The sequence below is a fragment of the Sciurus vulgaris genome (genome assembly GCF_902686455.1).
Source record: "Sciurus vulgaris genome assembly, chromosome: 10".
Taxonomy (NCBI): domain Eukaryota; kingdom Metazoa; phylum Chordata; class Mammalia; order Rodentia; family Sciuridae; genus Sciurus; species Sciurus vulgaris.
Window position 1 is genome coordinate 79,329,580 of NC_136470.1, and position 22,848 is coordinate 79,352,427.

Consider the following 22,848-nt stretch of genomic DNA (forward strand, 5'->3'; position numbering starts at 1 on the left):
ATGGAGGGGCCAAGGGCTACCCCTCAGCCTGCTTGGACCTGGGCCTGGAAGAAGTATTCAGGGTTGCACCAGCATTGCCTGAAGATGTAAGACCAGGCCCTAATACTTGTGTCTTTCCTTGGGAATTGGTGGTATGTGCAGCTATTGGATTTTTTACTGTTCTCTTTTTTTTGTGGAGAAGTTTTCAGTCTTTTAGAAGCAGGCTTTCCAGGGGAAGAGAGCTTGCTCTAAAACTTTCTGAACTACTTGAAGAAAAACGCGAACTATTTGAAAACTTTAGCCTTGTTCAAAAAGAGTATGATGGCTTGGAATCATCCTTACAGGATGCAAGTTTTGTGAAAGAGTCAAAAAAAGCACAAAATTTGGAGGCGACATATGAAAAGCTGAATCGGTCCAAATGTAAACTTGAAGCCCAAATACTTATTCTAGAAAAAGAGATAAAGGAAGATAAATCCAAACATTCTGAACAGGATGAATGTATGGCGAATATAGCAAAAAGGTTAAAGTCCCAATCAAAGTCCCTCAAATCACAAGTAACTGAAGCTAAAAACCTTCAGAATACTTCAAATGAATAAAAAAGAACTTAAGGTAGCAATAAAAGAGGCTTTGAGTGAAAATTCCCAACTTCAGGAAAGTCAGAAACTCCTTTTACAAGAAGCTAAAGTATGGAAGGAAAAAGTGAGTGACTTTCATAAACACAAAAATAACATTGGAAGACTCTAAAGTACAGGCAGAGCAAGTTCTATGTGATAAAGAAAATCACATTAAGTCTCTGACCAAATGCTTGCTAAAGATGAAAGATGGGGCTCCAGTGCTTGGAGAAACCCTAACAGATAATCGTAACTTAAAGTTGGAAATGAAGAGTGAATCAGAAATTGGTGCTCACTTAGGTAATCAGCCAAAAGGAGCTTTGAAGGAACTGGTTTATGCTGTTAAGTTAAATGCCTCTTTAAAAACCTTAGAAGGAGAAAGAAATCAAATTTATACTTTATCTGAAGTAAATGAAACAAAAGATCTTATAGAATGTATTAAAAATCTTCAGACTGAACAAGAATTTTTGCAGTCAGAAAATACACAGTTTGAAAATGAGAATCAGAAGCTTCAGCAGAAACTTAAAGTAATAATTAAACTGTATGAAGAAAATGAAGTGAAACTTCACAGGAAATTAATAGTTGAGGAAAAGTGCCGGTTAGAGGAAGAGGAGAGACTTTGCAAAGTGAATAAAAGGATCAGTTTCTTAGCTAAATAGCTGGAGACCTATAGAAAGCAAGCCAAAGATTTGGAGGAAGAATTGGAGAGTAGCATTCATTTTTATGAGAGGCAGATTCTTATCTAAGAGAATAAAGCTTGTGATGATGATTTGGCAGCTTTGACTGCTGAAAGAAACGGTGAGTATTTAAGGAAAGTAAATGCTCACAACAGACAAAAATTAACTAAAATAGAGTTTGAATTTAAACCTTTAGAAAAAGATCCTTATGCACTAGATGTTTCAAATACAGCATTTGGCAGAGAGCATGCCCTATATGGTCCCTCACCATTGGGTCAACCTTCATCTGAAATGAGAGCTTTTCATTTGGAAAAGAAGGGTGCACTCTCACCTGTGCTTCCAGGGGAAGGAGGAAGAGGTTCAGGAGGCCCAGAGAATCATCCAAACCATCAGATTAGCAATGAAATAAGAGAATCAAGCTATGATGGGTTAACTGATCCTCATAGAGTACCTGCTGACACTGCGACCCTATCACCTCCCTGGGAACCGGACCATAAGATGATGAGCCTTCCACCAGGCCAAGCGTATTCTGATCTATCTGTTCCTCTACAAAGGCAAGATGGATATTATTCTAATTATAGTAGACTACCCAGACCAGCAGAACTCAGAAGTTTTAATATGCCTTCTTTGGATAAAGTGGATGGGCATAGGCATATGTCTTTAGAAATGGAATCCAGTAGAAATGATACCAAAGATGATCTTGATAAATTTAAATGTGCCGGATTCATCTCGCCCTTCTAAAAATCAAGCAACTGGCTCTGGCTTTGTTTTTTTTTTTTTTTTTTTTTTTTTTTTTTTTTTTACCTCTTGTTCCAATCAGAAATCCATCACTTCGAGTAGATCCAAGGAATAATTTCATGAGAAGAGGATCTTTTCTTCCTCCATCTCCTCCAGGAAACATGTATGGAGCATCTTGAGATTATTTTCCACCTGGCCCACCAGCCCCTCCATTCCCAATTTGAAATATCTATTCACTGAGACGTTTTCCTCATTATCTTCCACTAAGAGCTGGATTTTCCCCCCCACACCCACATTCTGAAAGTAGAAGTGAGTTCCCTTCAGGGTCGATTCCACCTTCAAATGAGCCTGTTGTTGAACATCCAGAAACACAGCAAGAAATCTACTTTTGATCTTTCTTCAAAAGAAATTTGACTTATCTTATTTTTTAGTTTAACTACTTTTACTTAAGTAATTACTTTTGCTCCAATTGAAGCTTAAGGGAATTGTAATTCTTAGGATGGTACTTTGTACATAAAGACTTAAATATGAATCTTATAAGTAAATTATTTTCATTTTATTTTTAGATAGTATAAATTTTAATTTGATTAATCCACTATTACATAAACAACAATGGAGTTTTATATATGTAATCTTGAAGTTTGGAATATAATAAACTCAAACAAAGGCTGTGCCTTTATGCCAAGAAATGTATTTACTATGATTGTAGCAAATGTGAAAGTAACTTTATTCTTAATAAAATATTTTAATTGAAAAAAAAATTTTGGTTTTCAACAAATTCAATTAGACATGCCAGTGGAAACCTCCAGTGGGCAGCTGCATGTGGCTCTCAAGCCTGGGAGGTTGGTAACCTAGAGGAAAGAGAGAAATTCTGAAAAAATACAGTCTCTATCAAGGTTGAATCAGGAAGAAACAGAAAACCTGAGCAGACCAATAAATAATAAAGATTGAAGTAATAATTAAAAACCTCCCAACAGCTGGGTACAGTGACACATGCCTGTAATCCCAGCAATTTGGGAGGCTGAGGCAGGAGGATTGCAAGTTCTAGGCCAGCCTCAGCAACTTAGACCCCGTCTCAAAAGTAAAAAAGGACTGGGAATGTAGCTCAATGGTAAAGCACCCCTGGGTTCAATCCCCAGTATTTAAAAAAAAAAAAAAAAAAATGCAGACTCTCTCAACAATGAAAGCAACCCAGGACCAAATGACTTTATAGCCGAATTTGACAAAATTCAATTAATTAATTAATTAATACCAATTAGTTATTAATACCAATACTTCTTAAACTCTTCCAAAAGCCAGAATACTTCCTAATACATTTTGCAAGGCCAGCATCAGCTTAATACCTATTTCAGACAGAGACAACATGAGAAAAGAAAATGACGGGCCAATAATTCTGAAGAACATGGAGGCAAAACCCCTTGATAAAATATTAGCAAATCAAATACAACAACACATCAAAAAGACTGCACATCATGATCAAGTGGGATTTATCCCTGGCATGCAAAGCTGGTTTAGCATATGCAAATCAATCAATGAGATCTATCACTAACAGGCTGCAAGAAAAAAACCACATGATCACATCGATTGAGGCAGAAAAAGCATTCAAGAAATCTTGTTTAATATCCTTTCTTGATTAAAAGGAAAAACTTAAAAGTTTAGGTATCAAAAGAAAGTTCCTAAATATAACAAAGGCCATTTATGAAAAACCCATTGCAAACATTGTAAGTGGGGCGAAAACAAGCTCTTCCTCTAAGATCTGGTACAAGGATGGCCACACTCACCACTTCTGTTCCCCATGGTACTAGTTAGATAGGTTCTGTTATGGTTTGGATGTGAGGTATCCCCCAAAAACTCGTGTGAGACAGTGCAAGAAGGTTCAGAGGAGAAATGATTGGATTGTAAGAGTCTTATCCCAATCAGTGAATTAATCCCCTGATAGGGATTAATTGAGTGGTAAATGAAGTGTAGGGTGTGACTGAAGGAGGTGGAAATTGGGGCATGGCTTTGGGGAATATATCCTATATCTCAAGAGTGGAGACTCTGCTTCCTGATGATGTGAGCTGCTTCCCTCTGCCATACTCTTCCGCCATGATGTTCTGCCTCACCTGGAGTCCCAAGGAATGGAGCCGGCTTCCTATTTACTAAGACTTCTGAAACTGTGAGCCCTCAAATAAACTTTACCTCCTCTATAATTGTTCTGGCTGGATCCTTTAGTCACCTCAGGAAAAAAAAAAAAAAAAAAAGAATAAAACAAGCCATTTGTGGTAGTGCTCACTTGTAATCCCACCTATTCAGGAGGCTAAGGCAGGAGAAGTGTATGTTCAAGGACAGCCTCAGCAATTCAGCAAGATCCTAACCAAAAAAAAAAAAAAAAAGTAAAGGGGCTAAGGATATATTTCAGTGGTAGAGGATGCCTGGATTTAATTCCCAGTACAAGAAAAAAAATTTGCACAGTTAGGAAAAAGAAGTAAAAGGCATACAAATCAGAAAGGAAAAAGATTATCTATTTGCAGATGGCATGATCCTACACATAAAAAACTCCAAAGACTTTTCACCAAAAAATGGTGAGATCTAATAATTTTCACCAAAAAATGGTGAGATCTAATAAATGAATTCAGTAAGGTTGAAGGACATAACATCTACATATAAATACCTGTGGTAGTGCTCTTTTTTTTTTTTTGTCATGGGGGGAGTATTAGGATTAAACCCAGGGGTATTCAATCATTAAGTTAATCCCCAACTCTTTTGTTAAAAACTTTTTAAAATCTCAAGACAGAGTCTCACTAAATTGCTGAGGCTAGCCTCAAACTTGCAATCCTCCTGCCTCAGTTGGGATTAGAGGCAGGGGCCACCATACCCCACAGAATCTGTGACATTCCTATACACAAATAATGGCCTAGGGAAAAATTCAAAATCTCACAATAACATCAAAAAAGTATAATACTTAGAAATAACTCTAACCAAGAAGGTAAGAGATATGTGTACTGTCAACTGTGAAACATTAATGAAAGAAACTGAAGGAAACACAGGTGAAAAGATAGTTCATTATTTCAGAGATGGGCAGGCTCTTCAAGGCTCCATCTTTCTAACAACTGGCCATTTTTGGAATTGGTTATAATACCCGTTGGAAAGAGGATATCCGTTACCAATATGCTGAGATCAGCTCCCAGGTGCCCCTTGACAAGCGACTTCAGGAATACTTCAACTCTGAGAAGCCTGAGGGACAAATCATTATGACCCAAATAATGAACTGGAAAAATGTGACTACAAATTTTTAGCGATCACTATTAGTAACCTAGGTGCCTAGAACTGCACATGGAAATTGACTGGATACCTATTGCCCACTCCAAAACAAATGGTGGGAGTGTTGTTCACTATTTATTGCCAGGAGGCATTCCTAAAAGCCCAGGCCTTGATGCCATTGGCTGTGAAGACTGTATCGAGAGGCCCCTCCCACCCCACATGGAGCCATGCTCCCTAGACCCAGGAAAAGAGGGCCAGGTTGACCTGGAAACCTTTTCAGCACAAGCCAGGTGGAAATAAAACCCACTCGAATTATCTACTGCTACATTGGGATTGCTGAGGTCAGGACTCTGAAGCAATGCTAATTTTTATATTTCCAAGCAAATACTAAAATCTTCAGCAAAGATTGGTTGGTATTAATGAATTTTTGACTCAGAACTGTATTGTGGATCCCGTAGTTTCCCAAAAATCCATCTATATCAAATTTGTGGAAGTAGAGCGGGATTTTCTTTTCACTGCCTCTTTAGTTGAGTGCCTGGAAAAAGCCATTGGATATTCCTTAAAATTTAACAACTTAATGACATCCTTCATAAGGATTTGGGCTATTACCCCCTCTTCTCTACTCAAGACGGCAGGTAGGGAAGAGAACCAAGAGCTGAGCTATGTGTCTCCCCTTGGTTAGCTGATCTTCCTCTCCACACTTTCATACTCTTTGGACTTTTTCTTTCTTATTTACTTTTCTTTTTTGGTGAACCTGAGTCACCTCCTAGGCAAGATAATGACAATCACAACTTCCACTGTTGACATGTACCTTGCTTGACCTGCAGGATTTCTAAGAATCACTGCAACACTAAGCTGGGTCCAACCACCTTCATTTTCTAGGTAGGAACACACACAAGTGCAGAGAGGTTCAACGCTCTGCCCCAAGTCACAGCTGCAAGGAGGTGGGGCGGCGGGGGCACGAATTCCAGTCTACTTTGTGCAGGCCTCACAGTGCACATTCTTCCCATTAGTCTTTCTATGAGGCAGCTTGGTCAGTGATTGCAAGCAGCTTCTCCACTGAGGGCCATCTCCATACACTGGTTTATGAAAATTTTAAGGAATATCCAATGGCTTTTTCCAGAAAGCTGGAGGAACACATTATAGGAGGCTCAGATCCTAATCCCTACAGCCTGTAAATGCTCCCTTATATGGCAAAAGGATCTCTGCAATTGTGATCCAGTTAGGGAACTCAACATGGAGAGATTACTGTGGATTATCTGAGTAGACCACACATGCAATTACGAGCATCCGAGATTTGACAGACACAAAGAAGACAATGTGACCACAAAGGCAGAGATGGCTCAGAGGGATGCAGCTGAGACCAGGCAGTCACCAGAAGCTGCAAGATGGAAGATAAGGAAGAGATTCTCCCCCAACCCCCCTAGAGGGAGTGCAGCCCTGCCCACACCTTGACTTTAGGACAATGAAACTGATTTCCCACTTCTGGCCTCCATTCTGGGAGAGAATTCATTTCCGTTGCTTTAAACCACAATATTTCTGGTAATTATTATAAGAGCCTCAGGAAGCCATGCTTTTTTTCCTTACAATTTTTATTCTGTTTATTTTATTAAAATATTTTTTATTTTTACAGACACATTTTCATTCATTGTACACAAAAGGGGTACAACTTTTTTTTCACACCATTCATGTAATCATACATATATATAGGATAATACTGTTTCATTCTACTGTTTTTTCATTCCCATCCCCTCCCACCCTTTTTTCCTCTACACCATCCAAAGTTTGTTCCTTCTTCTCTTTCCCCTGCCACTCCCCCATTATTATATATTGTCATGCACTTATCAGAGAAAACATTCTGCCTTTGGTTTTTGGGCTTGGCCTATTTCACTTAGCATGATATTTTCCAACTTCATCCCTTTGCCAGCAAAGGCCATAATTTTATTCTTATGACTGAGTAATATTCCACTGTGTATATATACCACAGTTTCTTTATCCATTCGTCAATTGAAGGGCATCTAGGTTGGTTTCACAATCTAGCTATTTTGAATTGAGCTGCTATGAACATTGATGTGGCTGCATCTCTGTAGTATGCTGGTTTTAAGTCCTTTGGGTATAAACCGAGGAGTGGGCTAGCTGGGTCAAATGGTGGATCCATTTCAAGCTTTCTGAGGAACCTCGGTACTGCTTTCCAGAGTGGCTGCACCAATCTACAACTCCACCAGCAATGTATGAGTGTGCCTTTTTCCCAACATCCATGCCAACACTTATTATTGCTGTGTTCTTGATAACAGCCATTCTAATTGGAGTTAGATGAAATCTTAGGTTGGTTTTAATTTGCATTTCTCTAATTACTAGGGATGATAAGCACTTTTTCATATATTTGTTGACCACCTATTTATGTTCTTCTGTGAAGTGTCTGCCCATTTCCTTAGCCCATTTCTTGATTGGGTTCTTTGTATTTTGGGTGTAAAGTTTTTTAAGTTCTTTATAAACTTTGGAGATGAGTGCTCTGTCTGAAGTGTGTGTGGAAAAGATTTTCTCCCACTCTGTAGGCTTTCTTTTCATGTTATTGTTTCATGTACTGAGAAAAAGCTTTTTAGTTTAAATCTATCCCATTTATTGATCCTTGCTTTTATTTCTTGCACTATGGGTGTCTTGTTAAGGAAGGAAGCCATGCTTATTCCAAGGACACATGCCCAGAGAGTTGGTTTAATGGGTCTGCTTTATTGACAGGCAGGTAGCATGGTTCTGATATAACCTATGCACCACATTGCCCAACTGCCCAGGCAGAGCCTCACAGGAAAGAAACCTAAACCCTTAAACTAGAGGGGTTTAGTTTAGGTTGGACTTCTTTCCTCCATGGACCCCAAAGTTGAATTTCAGAGGGGTCCACACATTGCTAAAGACTGAGAAGTTTTTCAAGGATGAGGTTTTCTTCAGATTCTCAAAGGAGTCACAGAAAAGGTGAACCACCTAGGTGCATAAACCTGGTCCAGGCTGCTAGGGACAAAATAAAGCAATTTTAAAGTTTTGCCCAGTCTCTGAGGGCTTATGCAGAATCTCAGGCAGAGCAGAGAAAAGCTATAATAAAGATTGAATCAAATTAATAGTGCTATCTTCAAAAACACAAAACAGAGCATAAGGTCACTCTGCCTCAGGGCCTGGGAGGGGGATTGATGGGGGGGCTCCCCTTCTTTAGAGAAACTAGATTCTCTTTTGGGTATGGTTGATAGACAGCATTACCAGAGGAGCAGAGGATGCAAGCAATCACAGTCACAATCCAAGAGAAGTAAGAAAGGAATGGCCATTTACACACACACACACAGTTGTACACCAAAACCCTCAAGGAACCAGGGGCAGAGATTTCAGACTGGGGTCCTTTTAGGGTACATGCAGTGTCTCAGCTAGAGGACACTGTGGGAACTTAACATTATTACAGACTGTGAGAAACTTGAGTTTATGCATTTTCTTTCTATTAATTTAACATCTTAATCATGCCTTCACTGGTATTCATTTTACATCACTTTATTTTAATCATTTTATTTTTATTTTGGTCCCATTTGGTTAATAATAGATTTCACCTGTTGAACATCTCTCTGCTGCTGGACTGTAAGCTTCATGAAGGTAGGGACCACTTTTTCTCAACAATATGTCTCTAGCTCCTAGCTCAATACTTGTTTTAGTCCATTTCAGCTGCTATAGCAAAATATTCTAGGCTGTGTGGTTTATAAACAACATGTATCTCCTAGTTCTGGAGGCTAGCAAGTTCAAGATCAAGGCACCAGCAGGGTTTCTGTCCTGCTAGCCTGGGTCATAAATGGTGACTTTTGGCTATGTCCACCCTCATGACCCAATCACTTCCTAAGGGTGCCACCTCCTAATATTATCAAATTGGTGATTAGGTTTCAATATATGGAGATACAAATATTCAGACCACAGCAATGCCTAACAGGGTCATAAGTTTTAAAAAATGAATGGACTAGTGAAATAAGGTAGCCACTTAGGAAAACATTCTGGCAGTTTCTCAAAACATTCAACATCAAGTTACCATATGACTCAGCAATTACACTTCTAGGTATCTACCCAAGTATAAATGAAAACATATGTCTCACAAAAACTCCTATACAAATGTTCACAGCAGCATTATAATGGCCAAAAAAAGTGAAAATAACTCAAATGTCCATTAACTGATGCATGGATAAATAAAATGTGATATATCTATACAATGTATTACTATTCATTCACAACAAGGCATGTGCTAATACATACTACAACATTGATGAAACTCAGAAACATCATGCTAAGTGAACACCAGTCGCAAATAGGTCACATACTGAACGACTGCATTCATATGGAATGTCCTAACAGAAACAGATCAAGAAACAGATTTATGATTCCTATAGCTAGGAGTGTTGAGAAGAAATGACTAGTATCTGCTAGGTAGGTGCTTGGTAGGGAGGAGTGATGAAAATGTTCTAAAACAGAACGCTGATGTTGGTTGCCCAACTCCAGATGTACAAAAACCATGAAAGTACACTTTTAAAAGTAAAGTTGGTGGTATATGAGCTATGGCTCATATAAAGCTGTCATTTTAAAAAATGAAATGATAGCCATGTCCTGCTTTAAGCAAACTTACTATAATTAATAAGGATATTTTAAAATTAGAGCAATCTGTTTTCAAGAAAAACAGCCTGTGTATCTGAGTTGTGCAGCAGTGTGATTGTAAGGGAAAGGGCAGATTCCAAAGAGAATCGGCTCCTTGGCCGGGGGCTGTGCTCTAGATGACGTCCCTTGGGCAGAGGTGAAGTTGACAGCCGCAGGAAAGAGAGGAGAGTAGGATGTAGAGATTGGTGACTGGCGCGTTTGCTATTTTATCCTGTCCCCCGCCCCCGCCGCCACCCTTTGTATTGCACTCTTCTAACGATCGGGACCATGGCGCGCTCCCCTCGGGTTGCCAGCTCCCAAGGACAAGGGTGTGTATTGTTTGGGTCAGGAAATGTGAATTAGTGAGGGGACAAGGTACGTTAAGAGACCCGGCCGAAGCTCGGCCCTCCCTCAGCCGGGGCGCTGGTCCAGTCTGGCTGCGGGACTCTGGCTGAGTGGCGGCGGAGAGTCTGCGGGGCTTGGGCGCCGCGGCGGTGTGGCAGGGGCGGGGACCACAGCCTTTGTGCAGAGGCTGCTCCGGCTCCCGCCGCTGGGGGGCGACCTGCACCCTGCCGACCCCCGACAATAGCGCGAGGGTGGGGAGCCTCACGGTCAGAGAAACTTTCCCCGGGTGTCGCCGTCGCCGCGCGCGCCCGGGAGCGCGGAGCGGGGCTCGCCCACCTTTGCCGCGGAGGCGGAGGGGAGCCTGGAGAAGGGGGCACGGGCGGTGGCGCCCGGGCCGCCCGCAGCGCAGGAGGCTGGAGCTCCGGCCCGGCGAGCGGTGCCATGGGGGAGGCGGCCAGCCCCGCGCCCTCGCCCACGCTCTGGGACTGGGACTACCTGGACCGCTGCTTCGCCCGCCACCGCGTCTGCATCTCCTTTGGCCTGTGGATCTGCTCCTCCTCCTGCTGGATCGCCGCCCACGCGCTGTAATGGGGCCGGGACCCGCCGCGCGAGGGGGTGGCGGGTCTGTAGTGGGGGGATTGGCGCCACCCTCCTGCTAGTCCCTCTTGGAAACCCAGAGGAAGAGCTGTAAAAGGGGGCGGGTGGAGGAGGCAGCACAAGTCCGGGTGAAATATAACATTTCTCTACGAACTGAAGTCGGATACTTCTTTCCGGATTCCACGCACAGGGAAGCTGGGCTGTGAGCCAGCAGAAGGAGGCTAGGTGGTGCAGTGAATGGGGCCCCGACTGGCTTCTATTGTCAGCTCTTAAACTGACTCAGGGCGTGAGCTGAGCAAGTTATAAAGACTTCGGGTCTCATGCAAATGGGAATAACTCATCATAAGATGGATGGGAGGACGAAATGAGGCAGTACAGGAAAAGCACTTAGTAAGTGCTCATTAAACATCATTATCACTCCAGCCCTGCCACCAACCCTTGGGGGCCCTGGCAAGTCCTTTGATGATTCTGGCCACAGTTTACCCAGAGCTCTTCTAGCTGGGCAGGGGTCTGGTGATGATCAGATTTTGACCACAGCCTTTGCCTGTGTCTGGCACCTGTAGTGCTTTGGCCAGGAGTCAGGGTAGCCTGGGTTCTAAGGGTGAAGCCTCAGAATCTTCAGCCACTCTGTCCAGAGCAAAGAAATCCAGAGACAATGGCAGTATAGTGCTGCCCAAGTATCCCTGGCAGGGGAGAATGGACCAGCAATCTCCAGGAGTGACTGGAACCAGCTCACCCTAGGATTGTTCTCAGGCATTTGATAGTGCTGCAGAGATTCTGAGTTACTGAGAGAGCAAAGCCCCAGATCCTATTACAAAAGGGCAGACTTATAAGGACTGAACTCTGGATCAGAGGAAGGAAACTAAGGAGACCCTGCTTTTGCATTTTTTCCTTTGTTCCTCACAGTCACCCTCTGAGGTCAGCAGTGGTAGGCATTTTACCCACATGGCTTGGGGAGGTTAAGGAACTCCCCTGAACATGCCCAGCTGGCCAGGCAGAGTAGGGCCTCTGCATTCTCACCCTGCCTGGAGTAGGACCCCACTAACCCAGTACCTCCAGCTGTCTTAGGGTAATGTGTCTCTTCCACATATGTGGCCTGGTCAAGGTCCTCCAGGATCGCTGGCCCCTGAAGCTGAAGAGATGGCTGAGGGCACTAGGATACAGAGCAAGGTCATCACACGTGAAGCCTGAAGGCCTGCCATCAGCCTGCCTTATCAACGTAGGCCTCGTCTTCTCTCCTAAATGGCAGGGTTGAAGGAAATTATTTCTCATTTGGATCCAACTCTGAGGGTCCCTACTTTGAGTCTTAACTCCTTGGCCTTGAACTGGTTTCAGGATCCAGAGCCCAGGCTAACAGTGGATGACCCCAGTATGAGATTTGGGCTTAGGCTGTCGGTCAGGAAGTGTCTAGGAACCCAGCCGCCTTCCATCCCATCCATTATTCTCGAGGACTGCGGCTCAGAACCTGACCATGGGCAGTGAGTACCACCGTCTGGTTAAAGGAAATGAAACCAGAGCAGTGTCAAGCCTCAGTGCTCCCCTGGAAATGTAGCGAGGAGACATCTAGAACAAATCATACCAGAAATCAGTCAGCAATGCTGCCAGAGAGACCTCGGGGCCCTTCCACCGGCCCTGCCCTTCTGGGTGTGTTCCCCGGGCACGTGAGGCAAATACTCTACCACTGAGCTACCTCTACCTCCCCAGCCCTTTTATATGGTATTTTGAGACAGAACCTTACTAAGTTGCTGAGGGTGGCCTCGAACTTGTGATCCTCCCGCCTCAGCCTCCCAATTGCTGGGATGACAAGTGTGGGCCACCGCACCTGGCCAAGTTATCTTTCCAATTGGTGCCGTTAGCTCTGCAGTTAGAGCAGTGCTTGGGTGAATTTTATAACCCTCTTGCTTCCCTTTTAGAAAGTGGAACCCAAGAGCTAGCAGTCAGTGTGGAGAGGTGGGTCATTACATGGATTTGACCTGATTTGGAGGAGGAAAGTCACTGCATGTGGGTGAGCTCTGGCATCAAACCCAGGCCCTCACGCATGCTAGGCAAGTGCTGTGCCGCTGAGCTACATCCCAGCCCTGGCCTGGACTTCTTGACCTGAGGCTTAGCGTTCTGATCTTTTCTTCCCCATCTGTAAGCTAAGTCCAGAACCACCTGCTACATGCCTAGGGGAGAAGGCGCTTCATAAAGATGCAAAGTCACAGTTGCCCTTTTTAGACATCTGCTCAAAGTCACCACTCCTGTGTTCTGTGCGCACCCTGTCACTCCAGGCTTCTCTACCTGAGATGTACAAAGAAACCCGGGCAGGGCCAGTCGGCACTGTGCGCTGCCTGCTGCCTCCTGACCAGCCTGTGTGACACCGTTGGAGCAATTCTGGCTAGACAGCTCACGATCCAGGTATGTCGGGCCCTAGGTGGAGGCAGCCTCAGTGGCTTCTGTCTTCTTCCTTCCACCTGCAAGGCAGTTCCCCCTCAGGGCCTGTGTCCTTCTATTCCTTCTTCTCCTGTTAAAAGCTCTTGCCCCTGATATCCGCTTGGCTCATTGCTGACTTCCTTCAAGTGTTTGCTCAAAGTCACCTTCAAAATAAGTCTTCCGCCTTGTGTAGAATAGTAATCCACCTCTTCCTCCAGTGCTCCAGATCCTCTCCTCCTGCGCTATTTTTTCCATAGCTTAATCCCTCATTGACCATGTATTTACCCTTCTTGCTTATTGTATGTTAACCCCACCAGAATGTCAGCTCCATAGGGCAAGGAGTTACTTACTGTCAGACCCCACCACTTCAAAAAGCTTATAGTAGATGCTCAAGAAATAGTTACTGTGGTCGTTTCAGTTTCCAGAGCTCCAAACCCAGCCCCAGCTGACTCCAGGGCAGCTGAATCCTTTCCCAGGTGCTGACGTGGGCTTTGGAGTGAGTGAGAAGCCATTTCTAGTTTCCCATTAGTTGAGGCCCTCAAACTAACCTATGTAGAAAGGTCCTATCTGCAAATATCTTCTAAGGAAAACCTGCTGGGTCCCACTGCAAGGACCTCTTGGGCCTTGTGCCCACCAAGGTGAAGCAAAGGAGGTGACCTAGTGGCCAGGACGTAGGTTGGGAGAGTCCTAGGCCCTGCTGTGAGCAGTGTTCTCTTGGAAGCAAACCCCCTTTCTGGGGGGATGCTCATTTTCATAGAATGAGGCCCCACTCAAGTCCACTAATAATGGCCAGTGTTTATTAGACACTTCACTACGTCCTTCCTGGGCGGTAAGGGCCTTTCATTTGGTACTCATTCAATCTTCAAACCCTCCTCCAGCATGGGTGCTCACCCTTCCCCTTCTACATCGGTGGAAACTGAGGCATCGAGAGGTTCAATAATTTCTTGAAGGTCACCCAGCCAGTAGGTCTTGCTGGAATTCCCACTCTGCCACGTGGGCTCCTAACCTAAGTGTGCTGCCGTAGTCACTGGCGCTTCGTAGGTCCTTTGCTCTCTCCAGGCACTGTTCTAAGCACCTCCCACCAATTGTCTCAAGAAATCCCAACAGGTTTGGGGGCAGGCACTGTTGTCATGCCTGTTTTACAGATGGGGAAGCTGTAAGCTTGGACAGATTCAGTGGTTGGGCCACAGTTACACAGCCAAGACCCCCGTGCAGTGGAAAGCACGTGGGGGAAGCAAAGGGCTGGGTTCTGGTCTCTGCCAGTGGGCATCTGTGTACTTGGGGTCAGTCATTTGAGCATGCCCCATGGGCTCACGCATGGGTGGGAGGTATCACGGGACTGATTATACAGGTGGAGGGGATTTGGGATGAGAGCCACTGTAGTGGCTGGGAAAGATGCTCAGATGCCAAGACTCTGTCTCCATTTGCCCCCAGGTTTTCAGTGGTGCCTACCTAGCAACTATCGACCTAGCCAACTTCATGTTCATTCTCTTCCCTGTCTGCATATCCAAATTCAAGTCCCATTCCGGTGAGTGTCTGGCCATGTGTTCCTGTCTTCATCCATCCATTCATTCATTCATCAGTAGGCTAGTGCCAGCTCCTTGTCACACCCTGAATGGGCCCGGGGCTGGCACAGACGAATGAGGCCCCTGACCTCTGCCAGATGAGAGAGCCAGGGCCCTAAGCTTGTCCAGTGCTGTCAGCTTGGACGTGCATGCACACTGTGGGCACCCAGAGGGAGGGAACAGGCTGTAGGTATCGGGGAAACGTTCACCACTGGAACCAGGAGCCCAGCGAGGGGCAGGCAGGTGTGCAGAAGAGCCTAGGCCACTGCTGGGAGCAGGTGTGCACAGCAGTGGGTACCAGAAAAAGTCTGGACCACCCCTGGCAGAACAGGACCAGGAAGTGACTCAGATGGGATGGGCAGACCTGAGTATGTGAGAGTAAGGGCTCCTGAGAAGGGACAGCAGTGTGCTTGGGCCCTTGTTTGAAAGAGGGTGTGCTTGTCCCGGTGGGGAATGTACGGGGCCCCTCGCCGCTCCTTGCTGCCCAGAGGAGAAATGTTCTTAGAATTCCTCAGAGGAAAGTGTGTCTTAGATTTCAAGTAAACGTTCAAAGACTTTCCTCGTTGCTATTTGCCCCACTTACTGTGCACCTGCCTGGCACAGAGACTATTCACTCATTGGCACATTCACCAAACTTGGCCCAGTTCTGCTGTGTGCAGATGATGGAAATGGTCAGGGCATGGCGCCCATCCTTGGGGCTCTGGAATAGGAGAGCTGCTGCTGTCTGCACACAGACACTTAGGACAAAAGATAAAGTCTTGCCTAGTGTGTGTGAAGAAGAAGGAGGAGAAGGAGAAAGAAGGCAGGGGGAGGAAAGGGAGGGAGGGGGAGGGGCGGGGGAAGGAGGAGGAAGAAGAAAATGTCCCCTGCCTGTGGAAGGAGAATGGCAGCAAATGTTGGGGGAAGGGAAGGGGGAGGCATCTCAAAGAGGTGGCATAACCCCAGGGACTTGAGGATGGGGAGGATCCGGCTGTAGGGCAGCGTGGGAGCCTGTGTGGTCTCCGTGGACTCCACACCCGCTCTTCCCATGCAGCCACGTGGCAAGTTCGAGGTTTCAAGAGACACCTGGGATTTCCGTGTCTCTTGCAGGTCGCCGCACCAGAGAGAGGAAGAGGAGGCAGCGGCTCAGAGCTGGCATATTTGCCCTGGCTCTACCACTGAGCCTGGGCCCAAGCTGGGCTCTCTGGGCTGCTGTTCAGAAGGCTCCGGCCCTGGTGCAGGGGCCCCAGCGGAGGCTGCTGGGAAGCCTGCTGCAGGTGAGGCTGCGCCCCTCGGTGAGCACACAAAGTGGTGCAGCTTGCTTCCCTCCTTGTCCCTGCTTGCTGAATGCCCTGAGTGTGTTGGGAGTGGGGCCGGGGGCCGGTGAACCCTTGTACTTGGGGAAGGAAACTTATAAAAGCAGAAAAAGGCCCATCAGGTTCTTCTGCTTCTTGGGACACATGGATGGTCACCATGGAGTGCTGAAAATATCTATTTTTGCAGGAAAATACTGAAGTCCTCGGCTACCTGCTGGGTGGCATTGCTGCCTTGGGCGCCTGGGCCTCCAGGATACCCCCACTCTCCAGAATCGTGAGACTGGGATGGGGTTGGGGCTTTTGGGTCCTTGACTACCTGTGGGTCATGTGGCAGGTCCCAGGACACCAGTAGCATCCTGGAGACTCCAGGTCATCCTGGAGGTGTGGTGTCACTCTGCGTGTGGGTACACACATTATTTATATTTCTCTGAGGAAGCACAGTTCATGACAGAAGTGAGGGTGTGTATACAGAGATTGGGCGACTGAGCCAGGGGTCCTAAGCCTTCAGCAGCTCTGATGGGAGGCCCGCTGTGTTCTTTCCCGTTTCTTTTCTTTTTTTCCTTCTTTTTTGTAGTGGTACTGAGTATCGAACCTAGGGCCTCATGTGTGCTAGGCAAGCTAGGCAAGTGCTCTACCACTGAACCACATCTCCAACCCTTTTTATTTTATTTTGAGTAAGAGTCTCACTAAGTTGCCCAGGCTGGCCTTGAACTTCAGTCCTCCTGCCTCAGGCTCCCGAGTTATTAGGATTATAGTCATGTGCCATCCCACCAGCCTCTTTCCCATTTTGTATAGCCAAGGAAAAGCAGACCAGGGAAAAGCCACCAGGCTGGGACAAACAAGGATGCCTCTCAAGAGTGCAAAGGGCTTAGAGGTCAGATGCATTCAACTCCTGAGGCTCTGTAGTCCCAGAGCATCTTATTGGCAGCTATTTGCAAGTGTCTGGAGTGAGGGGAAGCCCTTGGGGAGCTCAGAGTCTCATCAGGGTCAGAATGTGCGACATGATATTTCAGTGCTCTAAGAAAGGTAGTAAAGAATGTTTGGCATTTTGGAAGACAGGGGAGAAGGCTCCTAAGCAGTTCTAGCAAGCAAGGGGGAAACTGTCCCCACTGCCAGGCAGTGAGCAGCAGGGAGCTCTCATGGGGGCTCAGAAGGGAAGGTGGGATCTGAGGCAGCAGAGGTGAGGGAAAGACCTTCGGGCAGAGGAGCCTGAGAAGGACAAGCTCTAGCGCTGTGTGAAACCGCTCTGCCAGGCCTCCTCAGCAGGCTGACACAGGTGCTCCTGTCTCATGGATACAATGAAGTGTAACGGGCCCATCGTGGACCTAAAAGGGATCACAGGCCCAGAAGCATTATGTTTTAATAACAGAAGGGAACAGGGTTCAAGGATGAGGTGGGGTGGGGAACTGGTGCTCTTTCGCCTGAAGGTTTAGCCTATGCTGGGGACAGAAACACCCGGGGTGTACCTCACCAGCAGGTGTCCTGGCTTCAGACTAAGAGGGGAATAGGAGCCCTGGGCTCAGCTCAGCAGCCCACTTGGTGGGTCTCCAGGGTAGCCTGGGGGCCGGGGAGCCCCACTGCAGGAAGACCTTTGAGGGAGCCAGGACAGTGCCTTGACTACCTGGTGTGGCCTTTAGGCTGGGGAACCCCAGGGCCTCCCGCTCCATCTGCGTTGCTCTCTTCCTGAGGTGGAAAGGGCCCATGGGAAAGGACATCATCTCCATCCTCAGCCTCTGGGGCCAGGGGCCAGGGGCCAGGCCCATCCTTGCTGACCAGTACTCTATACCTGACGGTACTGTCTCTATTCACCAGTCTCCAGTGGATGGTGGCCAGAATCAGGCCCTGGAGCAAAACTAGATGAAATGCAGGAACATTCCTGAGAATTCTTTTTGAGAATTAAAATGGGAGGAAATTGGCTCAAACATGCTCTTCCCTGCATTTTTTCTCATTCCTTAGCCAAGTCCCAATGCCTCTAAATATGGTCATCTAGTAAAAATATGATATATTCATAAATAGAAGTAATTTAAAATGTTATGTAATTTTATCTAATTAATAGTTTTGTGGACATGCATATATATTATCTATATATCGATATCTATCTATCCATCTATGTATGTGGTGTCTCAATACCTGTAAAGGCTACTTATATATAAATATTGCATGTCTCTTATTTTTGAACCAATATATTTCCATTACTTGTTCTCCAGAAATGTCCCCATGGCTTCAAAATTTCCAGGCTATTACCTCTAATTTTCCTGACCTTTTCTAGTTGTTCACTTTTGGGGGACCCAGCAGGAGAAGGATGGGTGTGGCATTTTATAACTCAGTCTGATGACCCCCCAGCTGACAGTCACGAGCTCCTACAGTTCAGCCTCAGGAGCTGGGGCACTGAGATGGCGAGGACCCAGTCCTGCCCACAGGAGCCCTCTGAATGTGTAGAGAGTGAAGTCATGCTCAGCACAAGGCACTCTGCCAGAGGCTGTGTCGGTGTGACAGGGCCCAGAAGAAAGGGTTACTTGCTCTGCCTAGGGTGGAAGGATAAGGGGAGGTTTCCTAGAGTTTAGTTTAAGCCAGGTTTTGAGGGATGTGTAGGAGTTTGTGAGACAAAGGAAGCAGCCTGAGCAAAAGCTGAAAGCCAAACAGAAGCAGCATGGCCCCTGGAGAATGGCTGTGGGTGGTGGTCTTGCCCCTGCCACCTGCTATGCCACTGAGGGGCCTGGGTCTCAGGATCTGGGGTTCCCCTTGCCCAGTTCCCTCCTCTCTCTCTGCCCAGTGCCAGGGGAAGTCATTCTCCTACATCCACCTATGGGCGTGGCTTCTGTCAGCCCTGGCGGGCCTCCTCTATGCCTCAGCCATTGTGGCCCATGATCGACAGCCTGAGTACCTGCTTCGGGCCACGCCCTGGTTCCTGACCTCCCTCGGCCGTGCTGCTCTGGACCTTGCTGTATCCACCCCAGGCCTAGGGGTGGGTGGGCTGATTGCAAGCAGAAGAGGCCTGAATCTCACCCCCGACAGCCTGCCTTCCCTCTTGCTAGGTAGAACTCGTGTGCGATGGTAGGGTCCCAAGCCTGGGGCAGGCAGACATAATGCAATTATTTGTTGTTTGGTGCTTTCGCTTTTTAAAACCAGAAGAATTTCTCTCCTGGCTGGGGCCCTCTGAAACAGCACAGGGGAGTGGCAGGCTCCTGGCCCTGCGGTCAGAAGGCTCAGGTTCCAGGCTCAGTTCAGCTCCCCAGGGTGCATCTCCTCCTGGATTGGTGCTGGTCCTGCCTCTCCCTTGAGCCTCTGATCCCAGCCTTTCTCCAGCCCTGCAGGCCCACCTGCTGCACAGGCAGTTGCTCCTTTCTGCTCTGCTCTCTGGAGCTGGAGTCTTGCAGTGCAGGAGCAGGGATCGAAGCTCATAAGTGCTGAATCTGTTGGTGACTGCAGAGCATCTTTCTGGTACCCCAGGTGTGCCTGATGCGCTGGTACTCAGGTGACCTTGGCATGGGTGCTTCAAGGGCAAGCTAAACTCGGGCAGTGGACTGCAGGATTGCTGCCGTGGGACTGGCCTGCATTGGTGGCGGGGTGTGAATAATCTAGCAGTGTGGTGCTTGAGGCTGAAGGCTTTAGGGAGTCTTCCCTTGCCTCTCCCAGCTTCTGTAGCCCCTGTTGTTCCTTGGCTTGTGGCCTCCTCATCTTAGTTTCTGCCTCTGTCTTCACGTGGCCTTCATTCCTTCATGCATCTCTGGTGTCCTCTCTTATAAGGACTGTAGTCATTAGATGTAAGATCCACCCCAATCCACTATGGCTTCCTTTTTTTTTTGTACCAGGGATTGAACCCAGTGGCCCAGGGGCCCTTAACCATTGAGCCACATCCCCAGCCCTTTTTTATATATTATTAGAACCAGGATCTTGCTGAGTTGCTTAGGGACTCACTAAGTTGCTGAGGCTGCCTTTGAACTCGAGATCCTCCGGCCTGAGCCTTCTGAGTCATGGGGATTACAGGCAGGGCCACCACACCCTGTTGACTTCCTCCTAACTGATTATATTAGCAAAGTCCCTACTTGCAAATTAAGGTCACATTCTGAAGCTCCAGATGGATGTGAATTTTCAGGAGACACTTGCAACCCACTTTATGTTCTGCCACTGGAAGCCAGGCCCTTCAGGAAAGATGTTTTTCAAAATGTTTTTGTTTAACAAGTGTTTGCCAGGGGCAGGAATGTAGAGAGACACCTGGCCCTGCTCTCAAATGAGCGCATGTCTGGGGGCAGATGCAGGCAGGATAACTCTGGGAAAGGAGGGGATGAGAGCCCAGGGTGGGCAGAACGGAGTGGGGGTTGCTGGGAGAGGTAGTGTCAGGGGGCTGGAAGCGTTCCACTTTCTTGTCCCTTAACTTCCATATCTCAGATCATCTTCCTGTCGTGTGTGATGAAGAACAAAATGAGACAAGCCTTAGGATTCTCCACAGAAGCCAGAGAGAGCCCCGACACTCAGGCCCTTCTGACCTGTGCAGAGGAAGAGGGAGAGAACCAGGAGACCAGGACCAAGGACAAGGTCTCTCTTGGGAAAACTTCTGGTCCCACAGAAGTGTTTACTGGCTGCAGGGGACAGAATCAGTGAGCCTCACAGAGGGCTGGGCTTGGGGACTCTGGAAGCCTTTCCACTGTTGGCCACTTGGTCACTTAAAAAACTGCAGTTTATGTCCAAAGCTAAGTGACCCCAAATGCAATGGGATCCTCCATCTTCCCAATTTTAAAAGGATATCAAGTTCATTAAGTGATTTTTTTTTTTTTTTTTTTTTTTTTTTTTTGCGGTGCTGGGGATTGAACCCAGGGCCTTGTGCATGTGAGACAAGCACTCTACCAATGAGCTATATCCCCAGCCCAAGTGATATTCTTTAACAGGGTATATGGAATAATCAAATATCCACTTTGTTGTTTAGTAACAAACAAACTCCATATTACATAAATCAATATATCAATTTCAAAGTTTGATTTCCGCTCATATTTCATGAAATACATATGCCCACTGTCACATGGCTCTTTGACACTCATATCCTCACCTCCCTGTGACGCAGTATTCCAGAGCCCGTCACCATATCAAGCTGTTTGGTCTGGACTTTGAATCTGTGTGCAATGACGACTCTAGATATTTATCTTAAGCCACAAGGACCCATGTGCTATTCGTGGTCACTGCACTGTAACCTCACTACAGTACAGTTGATATTACTAAAAAGCTGATCTTCAAAAGGGTCGTTTACAATAATGTCCACCGTTTATAATTTTGTCATAGTACTAGTAACTTAATATGTCTGAGACAAATATATTTGTTTCCTTCATGTGTATTTGTTACTAGGAATTGAACTCAGGGACACTCTACCACTGAGCTACATCCTCAGGCCTTGCTAAGTTGTCCTGGCTGGACTTGAACTTGCGATCCTTCTGCCCCCCTCCCCCCACCTTTTTTCCGGTCGTGCTGGGGATTGAACCCAGGACTTCATACGTGCTGGGCAGGCATTCCACCACTGAGCTATGCCCTAGACTTTTGCCTTCTCTTATAACAATTCAGTCAAGTAACCTCTACGAGTAGCCAGAATGTACTCTAATTGAGGTAATTTGTCTTCATCAAAAGATCTTGGTTCCAAACTGTTAAGACAGTAACCCATAATACAGGAAAACGTGTAAAGGCTTAAATGTAAGATAGCTTCTTCTTTACTAATTTTTTTTGGTGGGGGGGTATTTTTTGCCTATTACCTGGGCTTTTCACTACCTTAGGTTCCTCTTATAGAGAGTGGGAATGAGGCTGTGAGCCAATGTCCTTTGTGGTCAGGATGGAAGAAAAGGGAGGGAGACAGTGAGTGTATATGAACAGGTAAAAAGTGTTCCAGGCTCACAATTGCGATCTGAGTTAATGACCTAGAAGATGATGGTGCATAGGACAAAGGTAAAAGCCATTTATTTAAGATGCTTAGATTCAAGTTCCCAGGAAGGTCCCAAGGGGAAGTTACTCTCATTCCGTTCTAGCAGCTGTTATGAAATCATACCCCAAAGGAAAGTTAAAGATTTGAAGCTCTGCATATCTAAGTATTCTGAATAGAGAAGTAGAAGCTTTTGGAATCTCGCAGCAATCCTTGACAGCAGTGGTTCTCAAAGTGTGGTCTCTGAACCAGCCTCACCTGGGAACTTGTTAGAAATGCAAATTCTAGGGTTATGACGGGGTCCATTAATCTGTATTTTAACAAGCTTTTGCTAAGTTTGAGATCCACTGCTTTACAAAAGCATTTCTTTATTTGCAATACTGGGAATTGAACCTGGAGATTCTCTACCACTGAGCTGTGTCCCAGCCCTTTTAACTTTTTATGTCGATATAGGGTCTTGTTAGGTCGCTGATGCTGGTCTGGAACTTGTGACCCTCCTGTCTCAGCTTCCCAAGTCGCTGGGATTATAGACATGCACCACTGTGCCCAGTTTACAAAAGCATTTATTTAACACCACGGTAGTGAATCCCAAATTTTGCAGCCCATTAGAACCACCTGGAAGCTTTTAAATCACCCAGCCCTAGGTCCCATCCCTTACAATTAAGTTGGACTGTCCTTGGGTGGGCAACTAAGCACCAGTTGAGTTGCTTTTTAAGATCCCCAGCTGATTTCATTGTGCTGCAAAGTTTGAGAACCACTGGCCCATGGGTGACCTCAAAAGTGAGCTCATCTTTTAGGAAGCTAAAAGTGAGATTGTGTCCTAAAAACAAGCAAAATGCC

The 22,848-nt window shown here is 46.2% G+C and overlaps 1 protein-coding gene and 2 pseudogenes across 7 annotated transcripts in view; all 3 read left to right on the forward strand.

Annotated features, from left to right (window-relative positions):
- On the forward strand, positions 1-2,475 carry LOC306637834 (melanoma inhibitory activity protein 2-like; annotated as a pseudogene). Its single transcript has one exon. The product of its transcript is annotated as a melanoma inhibitory activity protein 2-like (transcript).
- A 319-nt stretch (positions 2,476-2,794) lies between these two features.
- Positions 2,795-6,136, forward strand: LOC306637649 (myb/SANT-like DNA-binding domain-containing protein 2; annotated as a pseudogene). Its single transcript has 2 exons — positions 2,795-2,847; positions 5,080-6,136. The product of its transcript is annotated as a myb/SANT-like DNA-binding domain-containing protein 2 (transcript).
- Positions 6,137-10,251: 4,115 nt separating this feature from the next.
- The window catches only part of TMEM44 (transmembrane protein 44), a 36,708-nt gene continuing 24,111 nt past the window's right edge, over positions 10,252-22,848 (forward strand). For 2 of the 5 annotated variants that reach the window (XM_079156240.1, XM_079156242.1), the window contains exons 1-7: positions 10,255-10,824; positions 13,108-13,234; positions 14,684-14,777; positions 15,904-16,070; positions 16,297-16,383; positions 18,883-19,053; positions 20,499-20,645. In XM_079156240.1, the coding sequence (XP_079012366.1) occupies positions 10,682-10,824; positions 13,108-13,234; positions 14,684-14,777; positions 15,904-16,070; positions 16,297-16,383; positions 18,883-19,053; positions 20,499-20,645 (936 nt within the window). In that variant the 5' untranslated portion in view covers positions 10,255-10,681. Of the gene's footprint in view, positions 10,863-13,107; positions 13,235-14,683; positions 14,778-15,903; positions 16,071-16,296; positions 16,384-18,882; positions 19,054-20,498; positions 20,646-22,848 lie in introns of all 5 variants that reach the window. The other 3 variants (XM_079156241.1, XM_079156244.1, XM_079156243.1) reach the window with 3 other exon arrangements.